At 35.8% G+C, this 27,972-nt stretch overlaps 1 protein-coding gene and 2 non-coding genes across 3 annotated transcripts in view; 1 reads left to right on the top strand and 2 right to left on the bottom strand.

Moving 5' to 3' along the window:
* The first annotated feature begins 587 nt into the window (after window positions 1-587).
* The window catches only part of Orp8 (Oxysterol-binding protein-related protein 8), a 42,023-nt gene continuing 14,638 nt past the window's right edge, over window positions 588-27,972 (top strand). Inside the window, exons 1-8 of the mRNA XM_026629421.2 lie at window positions 588-755; window positions 2,124-2,187; window positions 4,443-4,549; window positions 7,071-7,244; window positions 7,887-7,973; window positions 8,546-8,690; window positions 9,511-9,631; window positions 10,684-10,781. Of these exons, the coding sequence (XP_026485206.1) occupies window positions 636-755; window positions 2,124-2,187; window positions 4,443-4,549; window positions 7,071-7,244; window positions 7,887-7,973; window positions 8,546-8,690; window positions 9,511-9,631; window positions 10,684-10,781 (916 nt within the window). The 5' untranslated portion in view covers window positions 588-635. The remainder of the gene's footprint in view (window positions 756-2,123; window positions 2,188-4,442; window positions 4,550-7,070; window positions 7,245-7,886; window positions 7,974-8,545; window positions 8,691-9,510; window positions 9,632-10,683; window positions 10,782-27,972) is intronic.
* Window positions 4,156-4,229, bottom strand: Trnan-guu (transfer RNA asparagine (anticodon GUU)). The gene has a single exon. It is a non-coding gene; the product is annotated as a tRNA-Asn (tRNA).
* Window positions 6,048-6,119, bottom strand: Trnac-gca (transfer RNA cysteine (anticodon GCA)). Its single transcript has one exon. It is a non-coding gene; the product is annotated as a tRNA-Cys (tRNA).

Below are 27,972 nucleotides of genomic sequence, written 5' to 3'. Positions count from 1 at the left end.
TCTACTACATTGTGCATGTATTATACATGTAAACCTTCCTCTTGAATCGATCTATCTATTAATAAAAACCGCATCAAAATCCGTTGCGTAATTATAAAGATCTAACCATACATAGGGACAGACAGCGGTAAGCGACTTTGTGTTTGTAATGATATGTTTTAATTGATTGTTAATTTTTTCCAGGTGACCCCTTCATTCCTAATACCTATACCTTTAATTAGCATTCCATTATTAATATATAACATTAAAATACACTGCCAGTCATAGTATAATAAAATTATATTTCGTATAAAATCCCAAATTCCAAGAATACCATTCCATTAAAAAAAAAAAGAAATCTTAAAAATTTACAGTGTCTTTAACGGTGATAATAAACATAGAAGCAATATTTTAACTGTTTTATCTCGCTTTAGTATAAAAATAAAAAAAAAACACTATTTAAATAATAGATAATTATATTAAATTATAATAAATAAATAAATATATGTATATATAATATTATTATTAATATTTCACATTGCACTAATTCCATATAATATTAAAACTTTTATTATTCTAGTGATTTGCTAATTGCCTGTTCGTATTTCGTCGCCGTAACGTTTTTTTTTGTAAAATGATCGGATAATATATCCACTATGAGTTCATCCCCAGCCATCGAGGCTACCCCTACCGCAACCCCTACCGCTACCCCATCCTCCCCCGCGTTGAAGGCGCCCGACTACCATTTCCAGACGTCAACGCCGAATTATTACAAGGTAACTTTTTTTTTTTTTTTTTTGTTTAAAATGAGTAGGTAGGTTATTAAAATTAAATGGCCGCAACTGCCCTAAATATATAAAGCTTGGTAACTAATATGTTATATCCCCTGTGTCTGTTAAACCGGTTCACGCAAACTTAAGTATTGCTCTTTGACGATAGAATATATAATGACTGGGTTATACCAAGCATTGTATATCTTAGAATTCGAAATTAAAATGCTTACTTTATTCGAGTAGGCTTTTTTTACAAGCACATTTGAATCGCCATTTTACAGGTACAAAATTTAAAACTTCCCCCGGTTCGGAATGTATGTATATTCTACTGAGAAGTACCGGGAAACTCAGTTGTTACGCTTTTACAACATTTGAGATACAATATCATGTCGATCAAATACAATTAATTTGACATTAATATATCCTGTTTGATAGTCAACAAGTACCAGCTCGACGATTTTTTATTATCTGTATAATTTTGTGTTAAGTAATATCCTTTATTTTTCTTTTAACAAAGTATTTGAATTTATGCATTGGCAAAGTTAAATTTGTTAAGCATTTTTTTTTCTGCGTTGCGTTCGCACTACAAGAAATAAAGAGGGAGAGTCTGTTGTATTATAGCTCCTACGCAGTTGTAACGTCTTTCAAAATGGCCGCTGCTGTCAAAATTAAGTCAAACTGACATTATTACAATTTTTTACATACCAATGGCAGGATAAGTAAAGATAAACAATCGTTTGATTTAATATTTAATGCGTTTTGCTAAAACTTCTGGTATATTCTAAACTACAAACAGATTCTCGATTGATATATCTCTATTTATAATACAACATTATAACACTTAACTCTTGTACATTTCAATTTTACTTTTGATGTTCAGATAACAGCTTCGATGACGTTTCTAAACGTCATTCACGAATCTACAATGACGGCATAGATTATTATGATCAGTGATGTGACGTCGATTCAAGGTCAAATTTGTTTATCATTATTCCTGACATTGGCTTAGACTATGCTATTCGTCTCGTATTGTCTTGTCTTGTACAATATGTTCGAAATGGGAAGTACATAATTGTGAATATATATTTGTACTGGCTACCCGTTTCGGCTTTACACGGGTACAATAGGGGCCTATAAACCAAGTTTAGATTTATGAAGAAACATAAAAAGAAAAAATCCTTTTTTTTCGGCTGGGAAAGTTCAAATTCTCCTCTATAATATGTATGTATTATACATATAAACCTTCCTCTTTTGAATGTCTTTGTTTATTGATGAAAACTGCATTAAGATTCATTACGTATTTACGGGAATATACTTTGTTTAAACTGTGTTGAGATCGTGTATGTGATCGTATTTTTTATGTAATTTCAGAAACAACATCAACCCCTGAGCGTGGTATTATCAGCAACAGCCCCGTCGACGCCCCCTACTTACGGTTAGTAAATAAATTAACAAATAATTTAATTTGTACTTTGTACATAGTAAACAACCTGTGGCGTCCCACTGGTGGGATAACGCCTATCCTATTTGAGGAGTAGGCTTGGAGTTTATTTAATCACTTATAATGCGAATTAGAGGAACGGACATGTTGCAGGTTTCCATGAATTATAAGCATAAATCAAGCACAGCTAATCAAAGCGGTGCTTGTCTGAATAAAAAACACTTGGAAATTCGAGCCAAATATAATTATTACTACTTTTTTTTAAGCATGCATTTTTTCGATTTTTTATTAATAACACTGAAGTTCATCATAGCGACCAAAAACGAGAGGACTCGTGGGATCCGGTTGGAACGAAGTTGCTTTTGCTGTATATTATGTATTAAATAAAGGACAATGAAATAAACCAACAACATTTGATAAAAGAATCAATAAATATTTTTTACATAAAAAAATCTTTGTGTATGAATAAAATAACAAAAAATAAATTTACATAGTGTAATATTTCTGACAGTTCACTCTACTGTGAGCTGCGTAAAAGAACTTCGTTCCAATAAAAAAGAAAGTCGGTTTTGTCTTTGAAGACTGATGAGGGCCAGCGTTTGTGGTGGCAATAGTTGGCGCCACTAGCGTGTGAAATATCGCTGTCATTGAAAACGTATTCTCTGTTGCAAAGTCATGATTTTATTTTAAATTTGATAATCAAATAAATAATTATCACGCTCGAGTGAAAATATTGTTTGCTCTCTTGAATCTGAGAATAATTGACGATATTAATGATAAACCAATACCTCTTCGAATATTTATACATTTATCTAGATAGTGTCGCAGTACAAAAGAACTAAAACGTACGAGTCAACTTTTTTATCTTTGTGTGCGTGACAGCTATGATTGACACTCGCCGAACGTCATACTACTTTAGTAGTGTGCGTTGGTGGTCGAACAGGTGACAATTATTTTTTCGACGAGTTCTCAGCTTTGAGTCTTTCTAGACATATGAATCATCAATGATTGACCTATCGATTTGTTTCGTTATCATTTCGTGATTGCTCAGATGTTACGGTCAAAAAATTATAAAAAAAAGCAAGACGTGACGTAACAAAAAAAGTACCTTGTACTTTAACTGACCTATCGGAGACATATTTGGAGACGGATTTGTGTTAAACCGTACAAAAATGTTTGTACTGAAAAATTGTATGAAGGCGATGATGTCTGAATGTCTGACAGTTACAATATAATAATGTCCTAAGGACGTTCTGAGCGCTTCCATTTTTGTTGTTAGTTAGGTTAGGCGTACGAAGGGTGTCTGTCATATGTTTTCCCCTCCGACGTCGAGGTTCGGTCTCACAGGACGCCTTTAGGACGCGCGTACTCTTAGTCCGTCAGTGAGCTCCCAACGTCCGGTGTCTCTATAGAGACCGCTGTGGCCTCACCATCTACTGAAAAATATATAAATATATATATACGGACATTTTTGGACTGTACTGTGTTTTATTGCAATCACCCCGTAATGGTAATAAATGTCAATCATAACGACGGAAGTTGTTTTTCGGATCTTGAGTGTACAATTTGCTAAATTTGTATAGGTGATGGGAAAATCTGACTGCTGACGTTTGATATTTCAAGAGATCTTATTCTACACTAGCGCCTCTGATGGCGAATTCAAGGGCGATTGTTTTGAACCATATGTTTAATACACCGGACTACACATTAAATATTAATCTTCTAATGTTATTCTTTATATTTGTTTACGAATACAATCGTAGGTTTGTTTAAATTTGGTCCTCCTGCCATTGAAATATATGTTAGATGTTAGTGTCTGTCTTCCGCAATTGTCAAAAAATACATCTATAATTAATATGTTTTAAATCGATTATGACGTCGTAATTATGTAAATATGAACTAAAGAATATTTATAATAATTTTAATATAATTTTTTTTATTTAAAATTACAAAAATGTGTGCCGCCCCCGGGTGGGCTCGAACCACCAACCTTTCGGTTAACAGCCGAACGCGCTAACCAATTGCGCCACGGAGGCGATGGGAGATCTTGCGAAATAGAGAACCGAGTTTCACCAAGACATATTCGTGACGCGTGACATACTTCATTATCTATGTACTGTTTTTATTTTTTTTATTTTATCTTGTGTTTTTTGTTATCTGGTCGGGTATGCTTATTCCAGCAGAGATATATACAGGATGTTATTTTTGTTTGTTTTTCGAATATAACATCTTCAAACGTCACTTTCCAGGAGAACCGACGCTCACGCCGCCCCCGCGGTCCCCAGGCGCCCCGCTAGCGACTCCGGCCTCTGGTGACGGGAGGGCTCACCCTCCAGACGGAACATCCTCAGATAAGGTACTGATAATTACACTATAGCTATAAAAAAGGTTATCGAGGTTGACCATATTATTAATGAATAAAAATAGTTTTTTTTTTATGTCTGAATATCGTAATTGTGAAGTCAAATCAAAATATTATTTATTCAAGTAGGCTCATAAAAGCACTTTTGAAACGTCATGTTCCGAATATTCCGAAAAGAAACTCAGTAGTTACTTTTTTCCACCATTTTAATTACAGAGTATTTATTATTATATATATATATATATATATGTATATATTTATGTATTATATTAAAAAACATTTTTTTTTAATATCTGCCTCAGTCAATAAATACCAAGTCCACGCTTTTTATCTTTAATATAATCTTGTAGTGTGTAATATGCCTTATTTATTAATGTCTTTTTGACAAGAGCTGTATTTTTTTTTAATAGACTCAGTACTATCTGATTTTATAATTACAATCAACAATAACATTAATTACTTTAAATGAATAATAATTGATAACAAAATCTAACTAAAATTATAAATTTTCTATGACTCAGAAATAGTATGTCCGAAGCACTTAAACTTCGCGCCAAAAAGTAAAGTCAAGCCGCTGTGACAGGCAATCGCGCGCTTTTTTTTTTTTAATATAATACGCTATAAGGTATTGATGCATTCGACTGTAAAAAATATATATTTTTAAAGTAAAGATGTACGAGAAATGGGCCAGCTGGTGGTAAGTGGTCACCACCACCGGAACACAACAATACAAAGTATTAATTAATATTATATGGTAGAATATAATATGATGAATGGGTGGTACCTACCCAGAAGGACTTGCACGAAGCCCTATGTAATATTGAATGAAAAATTTGTATTGAATTTAACCAGCTAGCACCAAATGTGTGTAATATTTCAACACAAGCGGTTGTCTGGTATATGTGTGTCAATACAACTTAATATTTGATCGAAACAAACTATATTATGCACAAATTTTAAAGCCTATGGTGATTGTTAAAGAGTTACTCCATTCAGCCAATCCTGGGTTTGGAATCAGTTCCCCGATTACATAGGGTTAGTAACTCTTTTGTTGGGCTATGAATACCTTTTTTACAACAACATCCCAGTAAACCTTTTAAAATATTCAATTGTAAAATTAATAATTATAAATTAAAAAATGAATCGATTAAAAAAAGATCCCGCTGAGTTTCTTTGGCCGGTTCTTCTCAGGTCCGAGGTGTTAATTTCCGAACCGGTGGTACATTTTTGACTGTCAATAAGCAAGTGTAACTCTTCTATATTGAATAAAGATTTTGACTTTGATCACGACTACCATAAAAAATGGTCAACAGAGAGATTTCAACTCTGTATCATGACAGGAAGCATATTAAGCTTACAAGATTTGATCTAAACAAACATTGCAAGTTGAATAAAAGCTTGTGATAAATTTACATAATCACAGATAAAAAGTATATGTAATATGTATGATAAATAAAAATAAACAAAAAAAATATATAAAAGAAATTTTCCTAGGGGACACCCGGGTTTGAACCGGGGACCTCTCGATCTGCAGTCGAATGCTCTACCACTGAGCTATATCCCCGTTGAGTAATATGTTGAAAAATGTCATTATATTGTGTTGTAACGATTTTTTTTTTTTTATTATCTATAATAATTTAGGTCTTTCATAATTCTTACTAATATTTTAATGTGAAAGTCGATCCGTCTGTTACAAGATTTAAATATAATAACGTCTTTAATAAAAGTTTCAAGTGAATACCGATTTGTGCGTTTAATGGCATTGAAAAATTTTAATTATTAATTACTAAAGGGGTTAAATAAGGGATGGGAGTCTGTGTAATTATTCGTTATTTTTGAAAATTAGAAGTTAGGTATTTGATAAGTAGGTTTTTGTTTTTGAGATAATTCATGTGATTATTTTTTTTTTGTTATATTTGCGAGTAGCGACCTGCTCCGTCGTGTAATTTAATATCATAACATGATATAAATATAATTTACTAGCGACCCGTCCCGGCTTCGCACGGGTTATCCCTAAGAGATACACGTATACCATCGCGAACATTTTTGAAGACCGTTTTAAGACGTACAATACTGTAGTACATTATTTTGATCTATCTCGTACGGTTCAGCCAGCGTTTGCAATTTAAGCGCAAGAAATCTGTTTATTTACGTTAGTTAGACCTCTAAAATTATCAGTGTTTTTCAACTATATAATGCACGTGCTATAAACCTTCCTCTCGAATCAGTCTATCAATAAAAAAAAACCGCATCAAAATCCGTTGTGTAATTTTAAAGATCTAAGCATACGTACAGACAGACAGCGGGAAGCGGCTTTGTTTTATAGTGTGTAATGATCCCATAGCACGCAGGGATAATGTAGCTCTCTACCTTAGAAGAAAATGATCATTAATTTCGGAGATATATATATACTATACATACATAATTGGACTCATTTTTAATATTAGTATAGATTATCTTCATGTTTAAAATAATATTGCAGGTTTAAGTTGTTAATTGTTATTGAAATTTTCAGTCGTCAGAAACAGCTGTGGGGGGAGTATCGCGCACGGCAAGCACAGCGCTCTCGCGTAAAGAGAGTTACAAGGCTCAAAGGCAGCACTACAGGAAGGAGAAGAAGAGAGCTGCCTCCGCCCTCCTGCACTCCATAGAGGATCCATCGGTCGTTGTGCTCTCTGATTGGTTGAAGGTGAGAACTGAATCACTGGTCTATTCGACTGCTTATCTAGTGGTTTTGGGTTTTAACTTTAATTCCATGTGAATGGATTCCTTTGGTTTTTTTTATTATTGTACATTTATTTTTTCCAAACCTAGTTTGGCGGACGTGCAAATGGGCCATATGACAAGTGGTTACCACTGCCCACCACCACAATTTAGTGGTCATTTATAGGCTGTACTTTACCTTTGTTTTAACTTCCTCTTGAAAATCAGCATTTTTTTCTGTTCATAACATTGTTTGGCGGTCAGGTGAATGGGCCACCTGATGGTAAGTGGTCACCACTATCAATAGACATTGGCGCCGTAGGAAATATTAACCGTTCCTTACATCGCCATAGTTACACTGGCTCATTCACCCTTCAAACAGCAATACAATAATACTGAGAATTGCTGTATGGCGGTTGAATATGAGATGAGTGCGTGGGACCTACCTAGATGGACTTGCACAAACCTTTATCACCAAGAAGATGACAGCATTCTCAAGTACTAAAGTCAAGTACTGTAGGCAATATAAACATTACAGCAGGGTTCTTGGAATTAAAACGTGGAATCCCCCATACGGTTCCATATCCAAAGTAGTCTTGTACGTTCCTCAAAGTTGGCAATTCTCCAGGTTCGTGGATCGCTGAAGTCATGGACGAAATTGTGGTGCGTCTTGAAGCCTGGTCTGTTGCTGCTCTACAAGAGCCCCAAAGCTAAAGTGAGTACCGGAAATTGTTTATTGCAATGGCAGGTGTAATGAAAAATAAAAGCTTCGACCTTGAATTGACGTGACGTGTGGTTTAAAAAGTAACGTCCTGTACATATCCCAAGGCCTCTCCCTTTGAGAGGCTTGGATCTTATTCCACAATGCTGTACTACACGTGGGAGATTATACTCTGACACTAGGCAGGTTTCCTCACGATGTTTAACCCTTTGGACCATATCGGCTGAAACTTAGATTATAGCTTAAGATAAAATATACTATTAAATAAATATAAAGATTTAATTAATAAATTCCATATTTTAAAACAAAACAAATAATAATATAATAATAAAATCTTCAAAATAAAAAGACACTTCCAGTTGCGCTCACTCTGTGATGTTTGTTGTTCTGTTATGAATAACTTTTTAATTTTACCCTCTGTTTCTGTTAACGCTAGTCATGTAAACAAATTTTAATGTACCTTATTTTTCTCCTAAGTGAATTTTATTCTTGTGAGAAATATTAATAAAGATATCTCAAACCGTATTTAATTTAGGATTTTTTTATGATTATTTTTCTATTTACAGAGAAGTCACTGGGTTGGAACTGTTCTGCTGACGTCCTGTCAGGTTATAGAAAGACCCAGTAAGAAGGACGGCTTCTGTTTCAAACTCTACCATCCCCTTGAACAGAGCATCTGGGCTCCGAGGGGTCCTCATAATGAAACTATAGGTCAGAATATATATATTGTTAGATAAATAGATACAGTGTCGTATACTCTATTCCAACCATAGGAGGAAAAAACCAACTAAACAACATTTGACAGCAAATTGACGCGATATCATTGGTCGAGAGCTTGGTTAATCTATGATACTCACTGTGGATTCGCGAAAGAATGGCGTTTTGAACGTCGACGAAACTGTTATCGGAATTTTGGGAGTAAAATTAAATCGGATATAAGTAGTTAAGTGTAATAGTGTTGTGTTATAAATTTAGATATATCAATCATAAACTCTTAGTAGTCCGCAATATAGCAGAGTTATTAATAAATCTAAGGTTTGTTTACCTTTTTTCCTACTTCCATTGGAATAGGCTATAGGTACAGTCCATTCCACGAGACGAGCTCTCAAGGCACTTGTGCAATTGATGACCTGACTTATATTGGTCACGGCTTATAATCTCAAGGGAGACCAGCTAACGCAGGACATATTGTGTGTACGTGTGTGTGCAAACAGGTGGACTGTTCCCTCACACTCATAATCCGATGGGACGGCGAATCCGATACGACCGGATAGTTCAAGCACAGTATTGACAGCTTCACGTGCCTATCGAACACCTTGTGCAGTTATTCGTTGATACCTTCATTGGCTGAATAATTTCTTATATATATATATATCAACCAATGAGGTGCGAGTGTTTTTATCTCTAGGAGTTCGACTCGTGGAATTAACTGTATGATCGTGCGTCTCCACTGAGATATTAGTTTTTTGCGTGAAATGTGAAAGTCCATGTGCTGTGGTGAGTGTTATTCATCAGGTTGCTAATTTGCCAGGTGCCGTGGTCCAGCCCCTCCCCACGGCGCATCTCATCTTCAGAGCGCCCTCCCAAGCAGCTGGTCACTGTTGGTTGGATGGACTGGAACTCGCGTTGAGATGCAGCAATGCTATGCTCAGGTATGGCATACTTTATACATAAACTGTCTGTCTGACTGACTAACTTATAAATCTGCGGATCCCTAGGTCCTGGAGTTTAATTTTTGGTTTGGGGCAGTAAAGTGTTAAGTCAGTCAATATCAATAAATTATTATCAGTGCTGTTCACACTCTCGCTCTCTGCGCACGAAAACTCGCTGATCATGCAAGTGAACACTCTGCGTTTGTTGGATTGTGCCGCCTTCAATTTACGAGAGCGCATCTTTGGTTGCAGACTCACTGTGTTCTATGATATGTCCAACGCAGTTGTCTGGCTTCCTTTAAAAATGTCGTGCTCGAAGTCAGGACATCATCTTTCTAATATTGATTATTATTCGTGCAAGTACTCTGGTATATTTTAAGGTAGCCACTAGACCTTCATGGCAATCTTGAACAAGACATACATAAATATATGTATATAGATTTCATATATATTTCAGATTTCATAATTACGGAAAAAGAACTTTAATGTATCAAGGTGCTCAGTTGTACAATAAACTCCCAACAGATATAAAACATGCTAAATCTTTGTCTACATATAAAAGACTTTTAAAATTCCATATTTTAAAACAAAACAAATAATAATATAATAATAAAATCTTCAAAATAAAAAGACACTTCCAGTTGCGCTCACTCTGTGATGTTTGTTGTTCTGTTATGAATAACTTTTTAATTTTACCCTCTGTTTCTGTTAACGCTAGTCATGTAAACAAATTTTAATGTACCTTATTTTTCTCCTAAGTGAATTTTATTCTTGTGAGAAATATTAATAAAGATATCTCAAACCGTATATATATATATATATATATATATGTATATAATAGTGTTAAACGATATCAAAATAAATAACAATTATTTAATAATGTTCATAATTGAGACATCTTAGTTCTCAAAGTTGCGTGGCGTATTGGCGACGTAATTAATGGTCAATATTTCTTACCGCGTCAGTGTCTTCTGGGCAGTGGTGAGCACTTACCATCGGGTGGTCAATTTGTCCGTCGGTTTTTTTCTAATTGTATTTTTTTTTAACAATAGATGTTCCCGGTCGAAACCGGAACAGGCCGTGGAAGATGCTCCCGCTTCACAGACGAACATCTCCCACGAGGAGCTGGAGAAGCATTTCAATGAACATGGTTAGTGCAAGGTTGATTTTTATTAATTTACGCCTGCGGAAATTATCAGAGCAAACGTTACCCTTGATACTTTGTTGGATTTTTTCTTGTAGGCAAACTATAATATTCTTATAGCCGATTCCAATGGCAGGACTTTAATATTCCAAGTGATAATATTTATGCTGTATTAGGCATTACAGACAGTTCTTAAATAATATATCTTTATTCATAATACAACACTATTGAACAGAACTTCCAAATTTTATATATTAATTTCTTCGATATACAAATTACAGATTAGTTAGATGAAGACCAATGACGTCACGACAATTCAAGGTCAAAGTTGTTTATGTACTCCTTCCATTGGAATCGACTGTATGTTGATATGTTTTTTGTGTTTATACGTAAATTAAAAGGATTTTAGCTGATGTGAAATGTGTGTGGAATATAAATTATTATTTGAACACGAACGTTAAATTATATTAAAGTTAAGTATATTTGAAATCTTTTTTTTTTTTTATAGTTTTGATTTGATTACAATTATGCAAGTTTGTAATTTCAAAAAAGAATATATTCATAATGACTAGGGTTTTATTATATTTATATTTGAGAATTAATATACGTCAAAACGAAAATTGATTATTAACATGGAACCTGGTCGACTTTGACGTCACCCAACCTGAGTATACACTTGTGTGTGTGCGTATTACGTAAAATAATAATACACGCAAATATTAAGAGAGCACGTCTATTCCGGTTGGTGTCTCCGAATCGACTGTGACAATTTCGTGCAAATTTAACATCGTGACGTGTAACGATGCGATATTGTTTCGTGATGACGTATCGTGTGAATGTTTTCGCTCTTAGTATAAATCTAAGTAATATTGTATGATGTTTTTTAAAACGATATCACGATCCGTGACACGTCACGGTGCGGTATCGTGTCGTGATTTCGTGGATTGATTTCTATGTATGTATAATTATACTAATTTATGTATATATTATTCGCTTGCTACACAATCGCTTGCTACATCCTTTCGTATTGTCTGTGTTTGATAATGACAGTTTTGAGACTAGCCGAGTCGCCTTGTAGTTCTCCGTCCCCGCTTTTGTCAATATCAGATTATTCTCCCAAGAGTTTTCGGTCCGAGTTTAAAGCGTATCATTCGAAGGAGCATCAGAAACTCTCCAAGAGTCTCACGTCGAGCCCGTTCAGATTCGACACGAAGCTACCGATACTGAGGTGCTTCGAATTACCGAAATTGTCGTTCGGCGAGAGAAGTACCGAACGCGATAAAAATTCAATGAGTTTTTTAGATGATAATATTTCAAAGATGATCCTCAAGAGGCGATGCTCGACTCCATCTGTTTTAAAGTCGAATTCGTCCCAGAAACGTATCAGCGAGTTGAGGGAATCCGGCGTTAAAACTGACTCAGAAAATCACGAAGCTCTTCAATCTGAAATGATGAAACGTAGGGAGATACTGGAATCGGAGGTGTTGTTCAGTTCGCCGGAGAATTTTTTGATCACTAAAACCGCTCCGTCGCTGGAGAGATTCGCGGGATCGCTCGACGTATCGTCGTCCAGTGATGATATTATGACGTTTAGGTGATGAGTTCATGATTAACTGATTGAGTTGATTTCAATAGATCGTGCACGTATAAGGAATCATTCCAAAAATATTCCAGCTCCCGGTATCTGATATAGGGATGTTATGGATATGTCATTTCGGATCTGGATATACAGTTACAGATATACGAAATTATTACGTAATATTTATTGACGATAACGGATATTAGATCATTTAGAAATTCTAAACGAAAACATTACAAGAAGAAGGCTGTTGTAATATTATTAAATATTGGGTATAGCTTTAAAATACAATTAGTTGCTCCCTTTTTAGTAAAGCACTATGCAACGACAAAATTATAATAAATATTTTGTCCATCGGTTTCGATTGCGGTTACGGAGCTCCATAACATCCCTGATCTGATATATATATAGAGTCGCGGCACGTAACGTTGGAAGAAAGGGGGGAGGGATTTGTTGTCGCATAGGAACTTGAACATTTTGCAGTAGACTCGCTCGCCACTACGGGAACACGTAATTCTTACAGGCTAATCTGTGGAAGGCTGACTTCTCTTGCTCTGGCGATGATATTTTTAAAATGAACGTGACCTTTGATCTATTGAAGTTAACTATACCGTCCAATTTTACTTTTTAAACGAAACGGTTGTGACATAATCGTTTTGAATTTCGAATGCCTTTTTTTTAGAAATTCCACGCCGTACAGTCAAAAGTATTCTCTAATAAACTATGACAATTTGCCGTCGAACAATTTCGAAGCGTCGCAAACGGATAGGCGTGACGACAGATACACGGCCCAGAACGTGTATCTAGCCGGGAAAATTCTGAGAAGCGGTGAGGTGTTTTTGTTTTGGTAGAATTATTCGATAGGTTCCGAAGACCTCTCCACATGCCCTTGGGAATAATGACCGTGCACACACATTGGTCTCAAGTCAATTACTAGAAACGATCCAAGAAAGGACATGACTCTCATTGGTTAATGAGCGTGAATATCATTGACTAAATTATTTCTTGGTGTCGTCGTACGTGCTCGATTCGTTTCGGTTGTATCTCGTCGCGTGCGTCGAGGTGCGAGTGTTCTGTTCCCTAGGAATTCCTCTCGTGATGGACTATGGTATAGTTTCACGAATTCTTTGCAAATCTTCGCCGATTTGTCGTTCGTCTGGTCAGCCAGATGTGAACTTTGCGAGGGATACTCGTAGTGTAAGAAGAAACTCGAAACTCACTGCAGAACACGATCGTGAAATCTCGGTATGTGATTTCCGATATTCGTTATAATAATTTTAATATACACGAATCTAAATGGCGTATCACCGTCGGTTGTCAAAATTCCACGAGTGAGGTACGAAGCGATTTTTTACGGGATCGTAGTTCTTGTCGCGATTCGCGTTCTGAATTTTCAAGGCAATGTGGAGAATATTTGAGGCTTGATTGATTTTGTGTCTCATTTTTCTTATATTAGGGGGCACTACGGAGTTAACTTTAAGTTGGTTCGAGCATGACGAGTGAGCTAGTGTTGTTACAGGTGTCCGAAAATTAAAGTGATGTTCTTTCATTCGATAAAAAAAAAAGGACGAATTTTTATTTTCATTTGTAACTGATTATCATAACATTTTCATTTTATAAAATAGCTACCTGCTTGTTCTTTGCTCGGCTAGGTAGATTCTATCTATTATTGCGAATCTTCAACCGTTTACGCAGCGCACGCAACTGAAGCTCTCAAACAACATTTTTCATTGATGCTCCGATCCTATTGGTCGTATCTTTGTAATATATAACCTACAGGCCTATAGCCTTCCTCGATAGTTGAGCTATATGACGCAGATTTTTTTTTTCAATTCTACCCAGTATTTCCTTATATTAACGCGTTCAACCGAACAATCAAACTCTTCGGCTTTATAAGTTTATAATATTAGTATATTAGTATAGAAATGGCAATTGGTTTACTTGGTGGTGGGGTTTGTGCAAGTCCGTCTGGGTACCACCCACTCATCAGATATTCTACTTTCAAACGGCAATATTTAGTAATTTTGTGTTCTGGTTTTAATTGTAAGTGAGTTTAAATACAGACGCAGGGACATAACAATAACACGGGGTCGTTTAAAGAGTTAAATACATATAAAAATATGTACATAGATTTAATATAAACACTCTCAAAATAAGCAACAATAATATCTGTTCATTATTGGGACATATTATCTTAGTTCCCGAAGTTGGTGGTGAATTTTGATTTGAGTATTACTTTTGGTACAGCGTATGTTTTCTTACAGCGTAAATGTTTATGGGTGATTTTGACCACTTACTGGTGGTTTATTACCACGTCCGCTTACCTATCTTATGGAAGAGATGCTTACAGAAAAATATTGGATGTTAGGGATTTGAATACAAACTTATATAAATAATAAAATAATATGTCCTGACTGACTGTTTAGTCATCGCCGAGCGTAAACTGTTAAAGTTAGGGCAATGAAATTTGGTGAGTTGATTCGTTTTATTGAGTAGACGCCTACTAAGGAAGGAATTTTGGAAATTCTACCCCTAAGGGGGTGATATAGGGGTCGAAACTTTGTATGGAAGACCATCATTTTTTTGAGTTAGAACCAATCTTCTCCGATAATGTTACACGGGAATTTAAGATATCCAAAATGGCAAATGGCACCAGGATAAAACGTAATATTTAATTAATCTGTAATATAATCAACATCTACGTGAGCAAAGTCTCGGGCAACAGCTAGTATAATATATTATTCAAGATCCCGATCAATGTTATCGTGACAATTAAACGTCAAAGTTATCCTTATATATGACGGCTACTGCGATAGATCAGCGGCACGCCTGTCATCGGTAGGATCCTCTGGTACAGGGTTCATGGTGTAGGCTTTAGGCAACTACAAAGATAAATTATGATAATTCTTTTATTTCATGTAGATGATCAGCGATAACAAATTACAAAGTAGGTTTATTATAACTATCCGAGTTGCGTGAACCAACGGTCCTGTTTTGAAGGTCCGAACTCTGCAATGAATTGAGCTTCCGACGACCGTTGCATATCGATAGTCCACTATCGAAAGACTATCGATACTTGAGGTGTTAGCGATAGTATCGACAGTCTATCGATAGTACCGATAGCTCCCCATGACTATTACTGTCGATAGTATTGCAAAAACGATTACTTTTAACCTAAACTATCGATAGTATCAATATTATCGCTGCTACCAATAGTATCGCTTACAGAGAGCTAGCGATACTATCGATATCGATAGTTTTCGAGGTCAACTATCGATAGTCAAAATATCGATAGTTCTGCAACGCTGCTTCCGACTCACCGCTGTTGAAAGATTAAAATGTGACAGGACAGTTGCCGCACCAAACGATTCCGATCACGTGACTGATTACGTCACGGCGCTCACAGCCCACCGTTACAAAAAAAAATCGACTGAGCAACAAATCATTCGTATTCGACGGCATATGTGCATACATATGTTCTTGGTTTTACATTCCAAAGTCATTCGACGTTCGAGTTGGAGAATACAATTGACGTTAAAGTTCGCGTGATATTTTTCTGACATACTCGATGAGTTGGCGCGCGAGTCATCTTTTCTATTCTATTTCCGTTTCTTTATTTTCTCGATGACAGTTCCAATTTTATAGTTGGAGTGTTGTGACCAAATAAGTATCACGTGATCTAAAACACGAGCCGCCATGGTGTGACGTCATATAGGCAAAAACTGTCGTTTCAATATCATCTGGTACTTTGATAAACAACTTTTCTCGAGTTTTAATGCTAGTATTTGTACATTACACGCTAAGGATAGTGATTGTTATTCATTATTGTACCAAAAAAACAACACTAAATATTTATAGCAGGTAACGTTGAATGAGTGCCGGTCGTATGTAAACAACTGTTGTTTTTGTCAGTGTGACGTCACCAAAATGACAGGCAGCGTTTTCGCGGGACTAAAAGAGGTTTAAAATTTAATTCAATTTTATGGCAAGAAAACGTGTTTACTTTGCCGGAGTATATTTTTTTGTCGCTTTTTATTAGGGAAATCAACATTTTGAAGTAATTTTTAAAGCATAGAATACCCTATTTTGTACGAAGCAAGTTCGAACCCCAAGAAGTACATAAGTTTACTTTTTATACGAAAACCTACGACGCTAACATGTGAGCGGAGCCGCGGGTAAACCTAGTATAATACTTACTTGGTAGGGCTTTGTACCAGTCCAGATATTTATACCGCCAACCAGCAATACTGTATTGTTGTGTTCCGGTACAATGAGTGTGCATCACTACAGGCACAAGGTACGCTTGGTGATGTATCGGACATCAGAAGGGAGTTTAATATGTCATATAGTGCCTCTGTTTATAGGCGGTGATGACCTTTTACAACCAGGTTGAATGTATGTCAGTCCACCTACCGATTGGAAATAAAAAAAATATATAAATAGTATTTAAAACGTGAACAAGACATTCGTAGATAATGTCGAAATATCGAGCTCCACGAAATAAAAATAAAAAACATTGTAAATATCCCGTTTTAAATACTGTTAGTAATAAAAATAACCATGTTAATTTAAAATCTTATATATATATAAATACTTACTAAAATATATATTTAATACACACACAGAAGTACAGCGCACACTTGTACAAATCGCAATGAATATTATCGTTTCAACAACGATGACGTTAGACAGCTGATGACGGAGCTGAAATTATAATGTTTTTATCGCTACTTCCTGCTTAATGTCTCGGAAAGTATTTTCGCCTCGTTGGTATGGTGCTTTGTTTATACGGCTCCAGATCACAAGGTCCTATGTTCAGACCGAAATTTAAAAAAATATAAAATTACTACCTGCTCGTCCTGATTTCATGTGTTGAAATATCCTACTGGGTCCAATCTAAACAATAAGGGATTCACTCGAATACACACAAAAATACATCATCAAAATTGATACGGCTGTATAGAAGTTCGGATACACACGCATCCGGACGAATATTGGGACGAAAGGCGCCACCTAGCGGACATAAGCTGAATCTGGCTACGTCATACATCGCATGATGTCGGGTGGTGAGCTTCGATAGAGTCGTGGTGTTATTATCGCCTGATTCAGGTCCAATACAGACGCACCGAACTAAGTGAACCAAGATGACTTAAAGTGGATTTAAACAAGTCTACTGTTTGTATGTTTCGTTTTACAAAACGTTAAGAAACAACGTAACGTTGCGTTTAAGAACAAACGTAAAGAAAAATTCTTGTGTTTTATTTTTGTTCTACGATAATATGCATGTATTATACATTTAAACCTTCCTCTTGAATCGCTCTTGTCATTGATAGAAGAATCATGAAAATCCATTGCGTATAACGACGGCGAACTGTAGCCCGCGCGCTCATTGGTCGAATTAAAGCGCGCGCTTCTTTGACTTCCTGTTACGCATCGCCGTCCCTTTTCACGAAATCACGCCCACGGGTTGTTTGTAAGCGAGATGGAAGATGGATTGATCGATCGATTGGAACGAAATTGCTTTCGCTAAACATATATTGTGTATTAAATAACAGACGCAATGAAATTAAGTAACAACGTTTGAGTGTAATTAAATGTCAAGAGATAAAATTGTAATGAAAAATCCCGTGAGAAGTCCCGTTAATTTTTTTTTTTTTATTATAAAGCCAACTTACAGAACATATACCATTCATAGGTTAAAAATAAAGGTTTTTATTTTTATAGAAATAAAATACAATTACATTTATAGCTAAGTGTTGTTAAAAACCGTATACACTAGAAAGACACAGAGGAGAGTGAAAGAGAAGGAAATCTGGAGGCGGCATTTTTCCTTACGTGACGATTTCCAGTCTACTGTAGGCAGAGTAAAAGAACTTCGTTCAAAAATAATTAAAATTCGTAAATGAGTTTGAACTCTCAATCTTCATTCGTAAGATTCATATTCGCTCGTTAATAGACAACAGAATGATTTTGAAATTAAATTTCCTTAAATCACAAGTTATGTATTAATGACTAAACAAAACTTAACGCATAACCTATCTATTATAAGTAGGTTAGACATTACGACATCTTATCGCGAACTGACTTAGTAGGTAATGTATTACCGGCTTTGTAACACGCGTTCGTAACTATGCGTTAAATTTATTGACATTTAAAAAGTATGAGAACTAAGTGATAATTAAAAAGTTTATCTTCAAACCTTTGCCAGAGTTTGATGAAAAAAAAAATTGACATTAAATAGTGTGCGGTGATAGTGTTTTTTTTTTTTTTTTAATTTAGGCTGTTGATTTCAATACCTTCAAGTGCAAAAAAATTTTTTTTTTTTTTCTGTGCGCTGCCAAATTTTCCTATAAGATATATTTTATTGTGTGTAGCGTATCAATGGTGTAAGGATTGACAGTTTTAAATAGATATAAATAATCAAAGGACTACATTCAAAACGTGCAATGCTAATTTAATTGCTTTATCGATAAATGCTTTTGTGATTAGGTGAAAAACTGTTTTTGAGTTATCAACGAGTATTTTATGAAGGTCTTTCCGGGATATTGTCACCTGTTGAATAATATTATTTTATTACTGCAATATTTTATTAATATTTTTAATATACTTTATTTAAGTATGCTTTTACATGTACTTCTGAATCGTCATTTTACAAATTAAGTGAAGCTACCACCGGTTCGGAATGTAGGTTCTACCGAGAAGAACCGGCAAGAAATTCTAGAAATATTTACTCTTTTTCAACATTTAAAATACAAAGTTATGTTAGTTAAATACAGTTATATATGTATATAATATATCCTGCCTGGAAGTCGACAAGCATTAGGTCCACGCTTTTTTATCATATATATAATCTCGTATTGAATAATATGCTCTTTTTATTAATGTAATTTTTTTTTCAAATGATTTGAATTTAGAATCGGCAAAGTTAAAAATATCTGCGGAATTTTATTATAGGAACGTTAGACCAGCCAGCCTGCTTAATTATTTTAAATCAACAATAAAAGTTACTTATAATGACTTATACTAAAATAGTCGTACGCGGATTTGCTCGCGTTTTAGGGATTGGTCAAAATGAAGTAGTCTGTGTCCGTCGTTGAGGGTTAATTACTTCAGAATTTCATCAGCAGACAGACAGACAGACAGAGTTACTTTCGAATTAATAATATTAGTACATATCGATGTGCGTAGTCATATTTTTAGTTGATTTGTTTTATGATACGAAAAGAAAAGGAGACGTGAGAAGTTCAACTTCTTCGGCGTAATTAAAAACAGGTAGTTTTTAATTACGTGCAAATAATTAAAAATGATAATTTGTTCTTTTTAGAACGACTGTAACGCATGCTCGTATATACATAATATGTCATTTAAACATACACGATTAAATCGTTACGTAGTATAAAACAAATTTGCTTATCGCTGTCTGTCTGTCGCCGTGTATGCTTATAATATAATTGTAATCTTTGTAATTACACAACGGATTTTGATGCGGTATTTTTTAATGGATTGAATGATTAGGAAGTTCTGTATGTATAGTACATGCATATTATAGTAGAGAAAATTTAATAGTTTTATATTTTTTGCACTTCCATTGCAAAGCTGGCTGAACCCTACGAGATAGATTAAAATAATGTACTATAGTATGGTACACCTTAAAATGTCTTCAAATAAGTCCGGTATATGTCTATCTCTTAGGGATAACCCACAATGACCATTTTTAATCTTTACTTTTTACGAGCAATAATGGCTTATTTTCGAAGCGATTTTAAGCAAATCATCGTTAATCCTTATCCAATTAAGTATCTTAAATACATTGTGCGTTTAATATAGATCAATATGGCCCTTTACAGCATGTAATTTAAATGAATATTTTCGAAGATATTACAGATTTAAAACGCAGGGACATGGCGGTTTGTATTGTCTAACGACTGAAAAATTGTGAACGTTGTATACAAAGACTTTCTGTAGTATATTTAGTATCAGCATTGCACCCGTGCGAAGCCGGGGCGGGTCGCTAGTTTGTAATAAAATATGATAAGGTGTAAAGTTGTCTATTTCGAGTGACGTCACTTAAATCTCAGTTTCGCGAGCGACGTCATCGCGCGCCTTGTGCGCGCGCATCATAAGAATTTATCACGTATTTTTTTCATAAGACGCAAAATAAAAATGACAAGAAACTATTTAATATACCCCGTTCAAGTTAGCTTGATATTTTTGACAGACGGGCTAGTGATGGGAAACAGAAAATATAACATATATAACAGTCGATGGAACGATGGAATGCGTGATTCAAATTAGAATTCAAATTTTTACCTTATTTTTCTAAAAAGAGTTATACCAGCTAAAGAGACCCCAACCACTAGCCAAAAATAAACCCCAACCAAAAGGACCCCCGTTCCTAATAATAACTTAACAATGATCTTTAATAAGGATTTTTGTAATCGATATTTGTAGCAGTTGCCGCCTGTTATTCGCGTCCCTACCGTCCGACCGATGTAACATTGTACAAGCGTCTATTATTTTCAGTGTTTCTATTTAAATTTTACTTTGAAGCAATATTATATAATAGAAAACTCTTAAAAATTTCGGACAACGCTCGAATCTTTAGGAACTTTTTGTATTAAATGTATTTTTTTAAATGTTTTTACAATTTTTAAAATCATTAAATTAAGAAAATAATATTTTCGTCATTGCAAATTTATGTCGATCGAGAAAAATTTACATCTGTCAAAAAGATCAAGCTATCTTGTATAGGGTATAGTATCAAAATCAAAATATACTTTATTCAAGTAGGCTTTTACAAGCACTTTTGAATCGTCATTTAACAAACTATTTAAAGTAAAACTACCACCGGTTCGGAATGTAGATTCTAGCGAGAAGAACCGGCAAGAAACTCAGCAGTTACTCTTTTCAACATCTGAAAATACAGTCATGTTAGTTAAATACAATTATATACGTATGTCATGTCTCCTGCCTGGAAGTCAACGAGCATTAACTCCACGCTTTTATATCATCGATATAGTCTTGTATCGAATAATATGCCTTCTTTACCGATGTATTTTTTACAAATGACTTGAATCTATGAAACTATGAATAGAATATTGTTTATAGAAAGCGAGTTCTCTGTTAATTTGTGATCAGAAATTTTCATATAAATGACGCTACGTAATTGGTCAGTCTGTAGGAGGTTAATAAAGGCTTAACAGAATCTTTATTCAGTGTAGAAGCGTTACTCTTGCTCATGTTAACTTTAGAGCTATTCTGTAATGAGAAACTCGAATCTCATCCCACAAAACGAGCGTGAAATAATAAATAAATATGTAAATATTGGACAACATCACATACATTACTCTGATCCCAATGTAAGTAGCTAAAGCACTTGTGTTGTGGCAAATCAGAAGTAACGACGGCACCACAAACACCCAGACCCAAGACAACATAGGAAACTAATGAACTTTTTCTTCATCGACTCCCCTCGACCACGGAGGTCGTTAGAATATCGGAATATTATGTGTGTCACTGTGTCACTGTTAGTCGGTTGTCGGCTTCACGAGTGAGATACGAAATTGATTCTCACAGAATCGCAGTGCTGTTGGGGATAGTTCGTTAAATAAATGTGTTATATTAAAAATAAAATAACATAAATACATTGGAAGATTTATATAGATACATTAGAATTTAGGAATTAAAATAAACAAACCTTAGATTTACGTATTTCATACGATTCGCTAATAACTCAGCTATGTTGTGCACGGCTAAGAGTTTATGATTAATATATCTCTATTTATAATACACTTATTTCCACGTTAATTTTACTTCCGAAATTCCGATAACGGTTTCGTCGACGTTCAAATCGCCATTTTGTTTTTTAAGCAAATCATAGATTAGTCAAGCTCTCGACCAATGATATCGCGTCAATTTGCTGTCAAATGTTGTTTATTTTGATTTTCTCCTGTTACGGTTGGAATAGAGTTTAGTAATGTGGAAATATTTTTAGGTATCATTGTGTGTCGGTTTGAATGGGGAAGCCAGTGTACAGGCAGGAAAGGCACAGGGGAATTGTTTGATACTTTGTACCGTCTGTCTGTCTTAAATTAAAGTATTGTATTAAATTACAATACAGATACTGGCCGTTATGCACTCGTATTGAATTTTAGTAATCCGCCTCAGTGAGTCGTATTTTGATGTTATATAACGAAAATATATGTTTACAAATGGTAGGTTTGAGATTAGCAAGTTCAAACATACGGGGCCTCAATTCGTTGCCTAGCTTAGTACCTATCCGAGACGATCGGAATCAGATTGTCTGTCTGTCTGTTTGCTCCGGCTAATCTCAGGCACGGCTGGACGGATTTTGACGGGACTTTCACTGGCGGATAGCTGATGTAATAGGGATTAACTTAGGCTACAACGGTGAGTTTGACGCGCACGAAGTCGCGTGCACAGCTAGTTATAAATATATAATCACATTTATCAACGTGTCAATCTATTCACCTGAATTACTAATCATTCGTATACTAGACAAGCGTTATCATTGTTCTGATAAGGATAAATCAAAACGTACTTGTTAAGAACAAAATTAAGTTCTTAGTCTTGTTTAATACTGTTTGTGATAAAATTGTGTGCTTTGATTATGTTATATAATGTTTGAAATGACTTCTGTTTGTCTAATGTTGCCATCGCAACGGCACGTAGACGCGAGTGTTGCTAGCACATAATTTTTTTTACTAAAATTGATGCCGAATTGTCTTTATTTAGGAAATTTCTAATGGCGTCTTTTCTGCGTTTAGTCTTGGATTTGGCTGAGTTATGGTTAATCGCCATTGTACTCATTAAATAGCAAAATCTTTTCGGTTATAGGGGAACGCTACGGCACTCAAAAATGTCCTCCAAATTAAGGATACAATTTTTACCCTTTTGAGGAGCAAAACCCGTAGGGGGTTTTGCTCCTCAATTGGCTGTACTAGCATATGCAAATCACACCTTTAACACTTGATCTTCTTTCACACGCGTGAGTGTGCTGTGCGGGGGGGGGGGGGTTGCTCTCGTATGTTTTACGTATAAAAATTAGCCTATGTTCTTGAGAGTGCAAGTTTGCTTCACTTAAATTTCTCGTTTTAGAAAAGGGTTAACATATGGACAGACTGAATTATATACGCATTTATGATATTAGTATAGAGTTCGTTTTTTAAGTTTTAAACGCTGTTGTTATATTTTATTTATCTTAAATACAATACACGAAGGTCTCTGTGTAATGGCATTCAGGGTTTTCGTGTCAAGGTTATCTGTTATCTGTACTTAAGTCAGCCAGCGTGTCATCCATTCACGAATATCAATAAGTAATGTCGATTCCAATGGAAATAGTACCGGATACATGATAACTTCTTGTCGCTTGCAATGGAACGAGGATCATAGATATATAAACTCTGAGAGGTCGTGGTCGTCATGAAATGATTGATGTTACATTCATCAGGATGTAACACAATCTCTCTCGTCAGCTGTCATCCTTTATGTAATGGTTAACCCATCACAGATGTAATTTGGTCAGCCCATACGTACGTCCGACCGCAAGATCTGATGCCTTCGTCTAAAACTACCTTAAATAAAAATAACATTGAACTTGAATTGACGTGCTGTCATTGGTCGAGATTTAAATTAATAATTTTTGGTGTACATCGGAGTGGACTTAAGATAATGTTGAATATATTATTAATGACTAGTGGCTCTCCCGTGAAACTTCGCGTTAATTCAAAAGATTTTTTAGGAATTTCAAAAAGCTATGACAGTTTTTATTTTGATTTCATTTCGTTGTAAACTGCAAGTCACACTCAATGAAATGATGAAACCTAATTTAAATGAATTGTATAATGTCAAATAGTATACATTAGTTCAGTTTGAATTGGAGTATGTCGATAACAATTTACTTTAATTTTTTTTACGTTTTTAATTTTCATACACAGCTCTAACGGGTCAGTAATTTTTTCCGCTCTCTATAATTGATTCTGTTTTAAGTTGTAACAATTGAATAAGTTGCAATCAAGAATACTCTTTATTTTTCTGCACATCTACGCCTGGAGCTCGTCAAAATGAGACCATATACGATGTTTTATGTGCAGCCATCGTCCCGTAATCACTGGGACAAAAATCTTTGAAAACTTTGCGAAAATTATGAAAACTCTATAACACTATACAGATCATGGATGTGATGTAAATAATTATATTATGACTTGATTTTGGATTTCTCTCTCCCCCTCTACCCCCCTCACTCCCCCCTCTCTCCCCCCTCTCCCCCCTCTCCCCCCCTCTCCCCCTCTCCCCCCCCCCTCCCCCCCCCTCTCCCCCTCTCTCTCCCTCTATCTCTCAATCTCTCTCCCTCTCTCTCTCTCCCTCTCTCTCTCTCCCTCTCTCTCGCTCCCTCTCTCTCTCCCCCCCCTCTCTTAAAAGTAAGACTAACTTATTTATTTAGTCATTCTAGCTATATGGCCACGCCCGTCGCCACTTTTTTTAGTAAGAGCGAGCATCGATAACTTTAGTCCTCTCCTTTACACTCGTGTGGTGTATTTTTTGTATTCGTTTAAATTTCGTAACCCCTCTCTCCATACTCCTTTGGAATTATCTAATATTTTTTTTTACTTGACTTAGTATAAGTAGCAACTTATAAATGTCCCACGTCTGGGCAAGTATCTTCCTCCATATGAAAGCTCGAAGCTTAGTCCATACTCGTTTCAAGTGTATCTCGATCGAACGATTTAAAATATCCTGTTTTATATCATATCGATCGAATTATATAAAATTACAATTTAACAAATATACTCGGACACTATTGTTTATTTACTTTGGGTAGTTGAACTTAAAAATGTAATGATCGCTTCGAAACAAATGTTATTAGTTGATTTTGTTCAGTGAATCGTGTGTGTTGTTTTCGATCGAAACCCGAGTTTATATATGTTTAATTTGTATGTAATTTGTGTAATTATCTCGTTTATGTTATACTAGCGATCCGCCCCGGCTTCGCACGGGTGCAATGCTGATACTAAATATACTACAGAACGTCTTTATGTACAAGGTTCAACGCTATGTCACTGCGTTTTAAAAAAAAATATAAACTAACAGTGTTTCTCTACTATATTGTGCATGTATTGTACACAAAAACCTTTCTCTTGAAACAATCTATCTATTAAAAAAAACCGTATCAAAATCCGTCGTGTAATTTTAAAGGTCTAAGCATACACAGGGACAGACAGCGGTAAGCGACTTTGTTTTAATACTGTGTAGTTATGTAGATGCCGTGGACGGGCAAATGAGGTACTGTTTGATGATATACGGTCACCACAACATTAGTTGAATATATAATACTGGACTAAGATGTCATGTCCCTTGTGTCCGTAGTCGACTTACCCTTCAAACCGGAACACAACAATTGAAAGGTGGAATATATGATGAGTGGGCGGTGTCTACCCTTGGGCGTGCCCAAAGCCCAAAATAAAAGTATCTCCCTGATATTTTTTAGCTTTGCCAAATAGTTTATTTAAATCGCACGTTAAGATCACTTTGATTTGTAAAGCGGTTCTATTGTAAATTTCATATGAATCGTTAAGTTTGTGTGTTTAAGGTTATTTTGAAACTAATTACTCTTGAATGACTAATGAATTCGGGTTGTTTCAAATGGAAATTTGAAAATTTAATTATTCAAAGATCTTTTCGATCTTTTGGTGTCTGATGTGTTAATTTCCGAACCGATGCTAGTGTTTAATTTGACAATCAATAAGGTAAGTGTAATTGCTTCCATATTGAATGTAAACTAATGACTTTGTCGTTATTAATAAACGATTTTATAATTGACTAGGTTAATCCATGTCTTTGCCTGCGTGGAATTCAGTTTGTGAGGAAAATTAAAAAAAAAAAAATAGCATATATCTGTCCTTGGGGCTCAAGCTTCGAACCAAATTATGATATTAGTATAGATGTGTATATAAGGTACATTGACCTTTTTTTTTTTTTTGTTTAACGAGGAGGAAATGCATTTACGCATGCCGCCCGGTCGGGGGACCGGGACGGGTATGTGGGACTCAACCGGGGCCTAATGCCCCGTGCCAGGGCACGCTGATGCTAATGCCCTGTCCTACCCACTAAAACCATCCTCGGGTTTCCACCATGCCGCCGAGTGGTGAGGCAACGGGATCGCCAAGGGCATGCAACCGCGACCCCACCAGCGGCAGCCGCCGTAAGGCGGCTGAATATTCATGGAAAGCGCGCCTAGTGCGCGCCTTCCCCCTCATCCTCCACGTGGGAATGTGGCGAACTCCCCCGAGTCCGCCACTGGAGGCTGGGCGTCAACGAAGCTGACGCCCTGCGGCGGATAAGATGGTAGGTTCCGCCGCTGACCGCCGGTGTAAAACACCTGGGAGGCTCGAGTAGCGAGCCCTCCCACTCCCTCCTAGCCAACGAGGCCACTCACATGGTCCGCCCTGACGCCGATCAGGGACGTACCAGGAGCGGCCCCGCGGCATCCCTCCCGCCAGTCTTAGCCGCGGCCGACGAGCAAGCTCAAGCCGGCCCCGTTGCCCAGGGTACACCACGAGGAGGTGACTGACATGTACCCCAAGGTACATTGACCTACGTCAGGTGTTGCCAAATATTTTTATCGTAAGGGTCGCACTGAAGACAGACTTAGCCGATCGAGCTCGCGGGCCGGAGCGTAAACACCCCCGGGCTACGTTGTGCTATTATTTGTGATCATTTTATCAAGCTATGCGATTAGAAATTGAATTAAAATAATCTTAGATTTTACCTTTATAAATTATAGACCGGGGGCGAGTGTAAAAATAAATATTTTATTTTATTGCATACTATTGAATTATTTTTGTTATTAATGTTTAGAATTTATTAAAATAAGAATTGATAATATTAAGTGCTTAAATATATACAAATATGAATTAAAAATAGTTACTGTATAAATCTTGACCGCGTGGAATGGTGGCAAGAATGTTAGCAGCATTTCCCCGTTGAATCGCAATTCCGATCCTCTGGGCTAAAAACGAACCAGCCCTCCTCACATCAGTGGTCCTCCACTGGTGTCAGGAGGGCTGGTGTTAAAGTCCGACGTAAACGGAAATGAGAAACAAATAATTGATTTAAGAATATTATAAATATTGGACAACATCACATACGTTACTCTGATCCCAATGTAAGTAGCTAAAGCACTTGTGCTATGGAAAATCAGAAGTAACGACGGCACCACGAACACCCAGATCCAAGTACAACATAGAAAACTAATAAACTTTTTCTACATCGACTCGGGACCTCGGAGTGACGTACCCATGAAAACCGGTGTACACTCTACTCGACTACGGAGGTCGTCAAGAAATATTGTTATTTTTCATTGAAGTTTGAATTAATTAATCAATTAGTCATGATTTATCGCTGAAAGGGATTATATGTCATTTCAAAATCAGATAAGAGAAGGAGATTGATGTTATATATGTTATTAACAATTAATGTAATTACGATATTTCTTTTGTATTCATAATATTAGTATAGATTTTTCAAACTTAATGACGCTCCGTCGAAATCGTAGCTTTGCATAAAGTAGATAAATTTTCGATTAACAATGTTAAATAA

Source organism: Vanessa tameamea, chromosome 31 (genome assembly GCF_037043105.1).
Source record: "Vanessa tameamea isolate UH-Manoa-2023 chromosome 31, ilVanTame1 primary haplotype, whole genome shotgun sequence".
Taxonomy (NCBI): Eukaryota; Metazoa; Arthropoda; class Insecta; order Lepidoptera; family Nymphalidae; genus Vanessa; species Vanessa tameamea.
The sequence above is the reverse complement of the archived record's forward strand: the minus strand, read 5'-3'. Positions and strand labels throughout refer to the sequence as shown.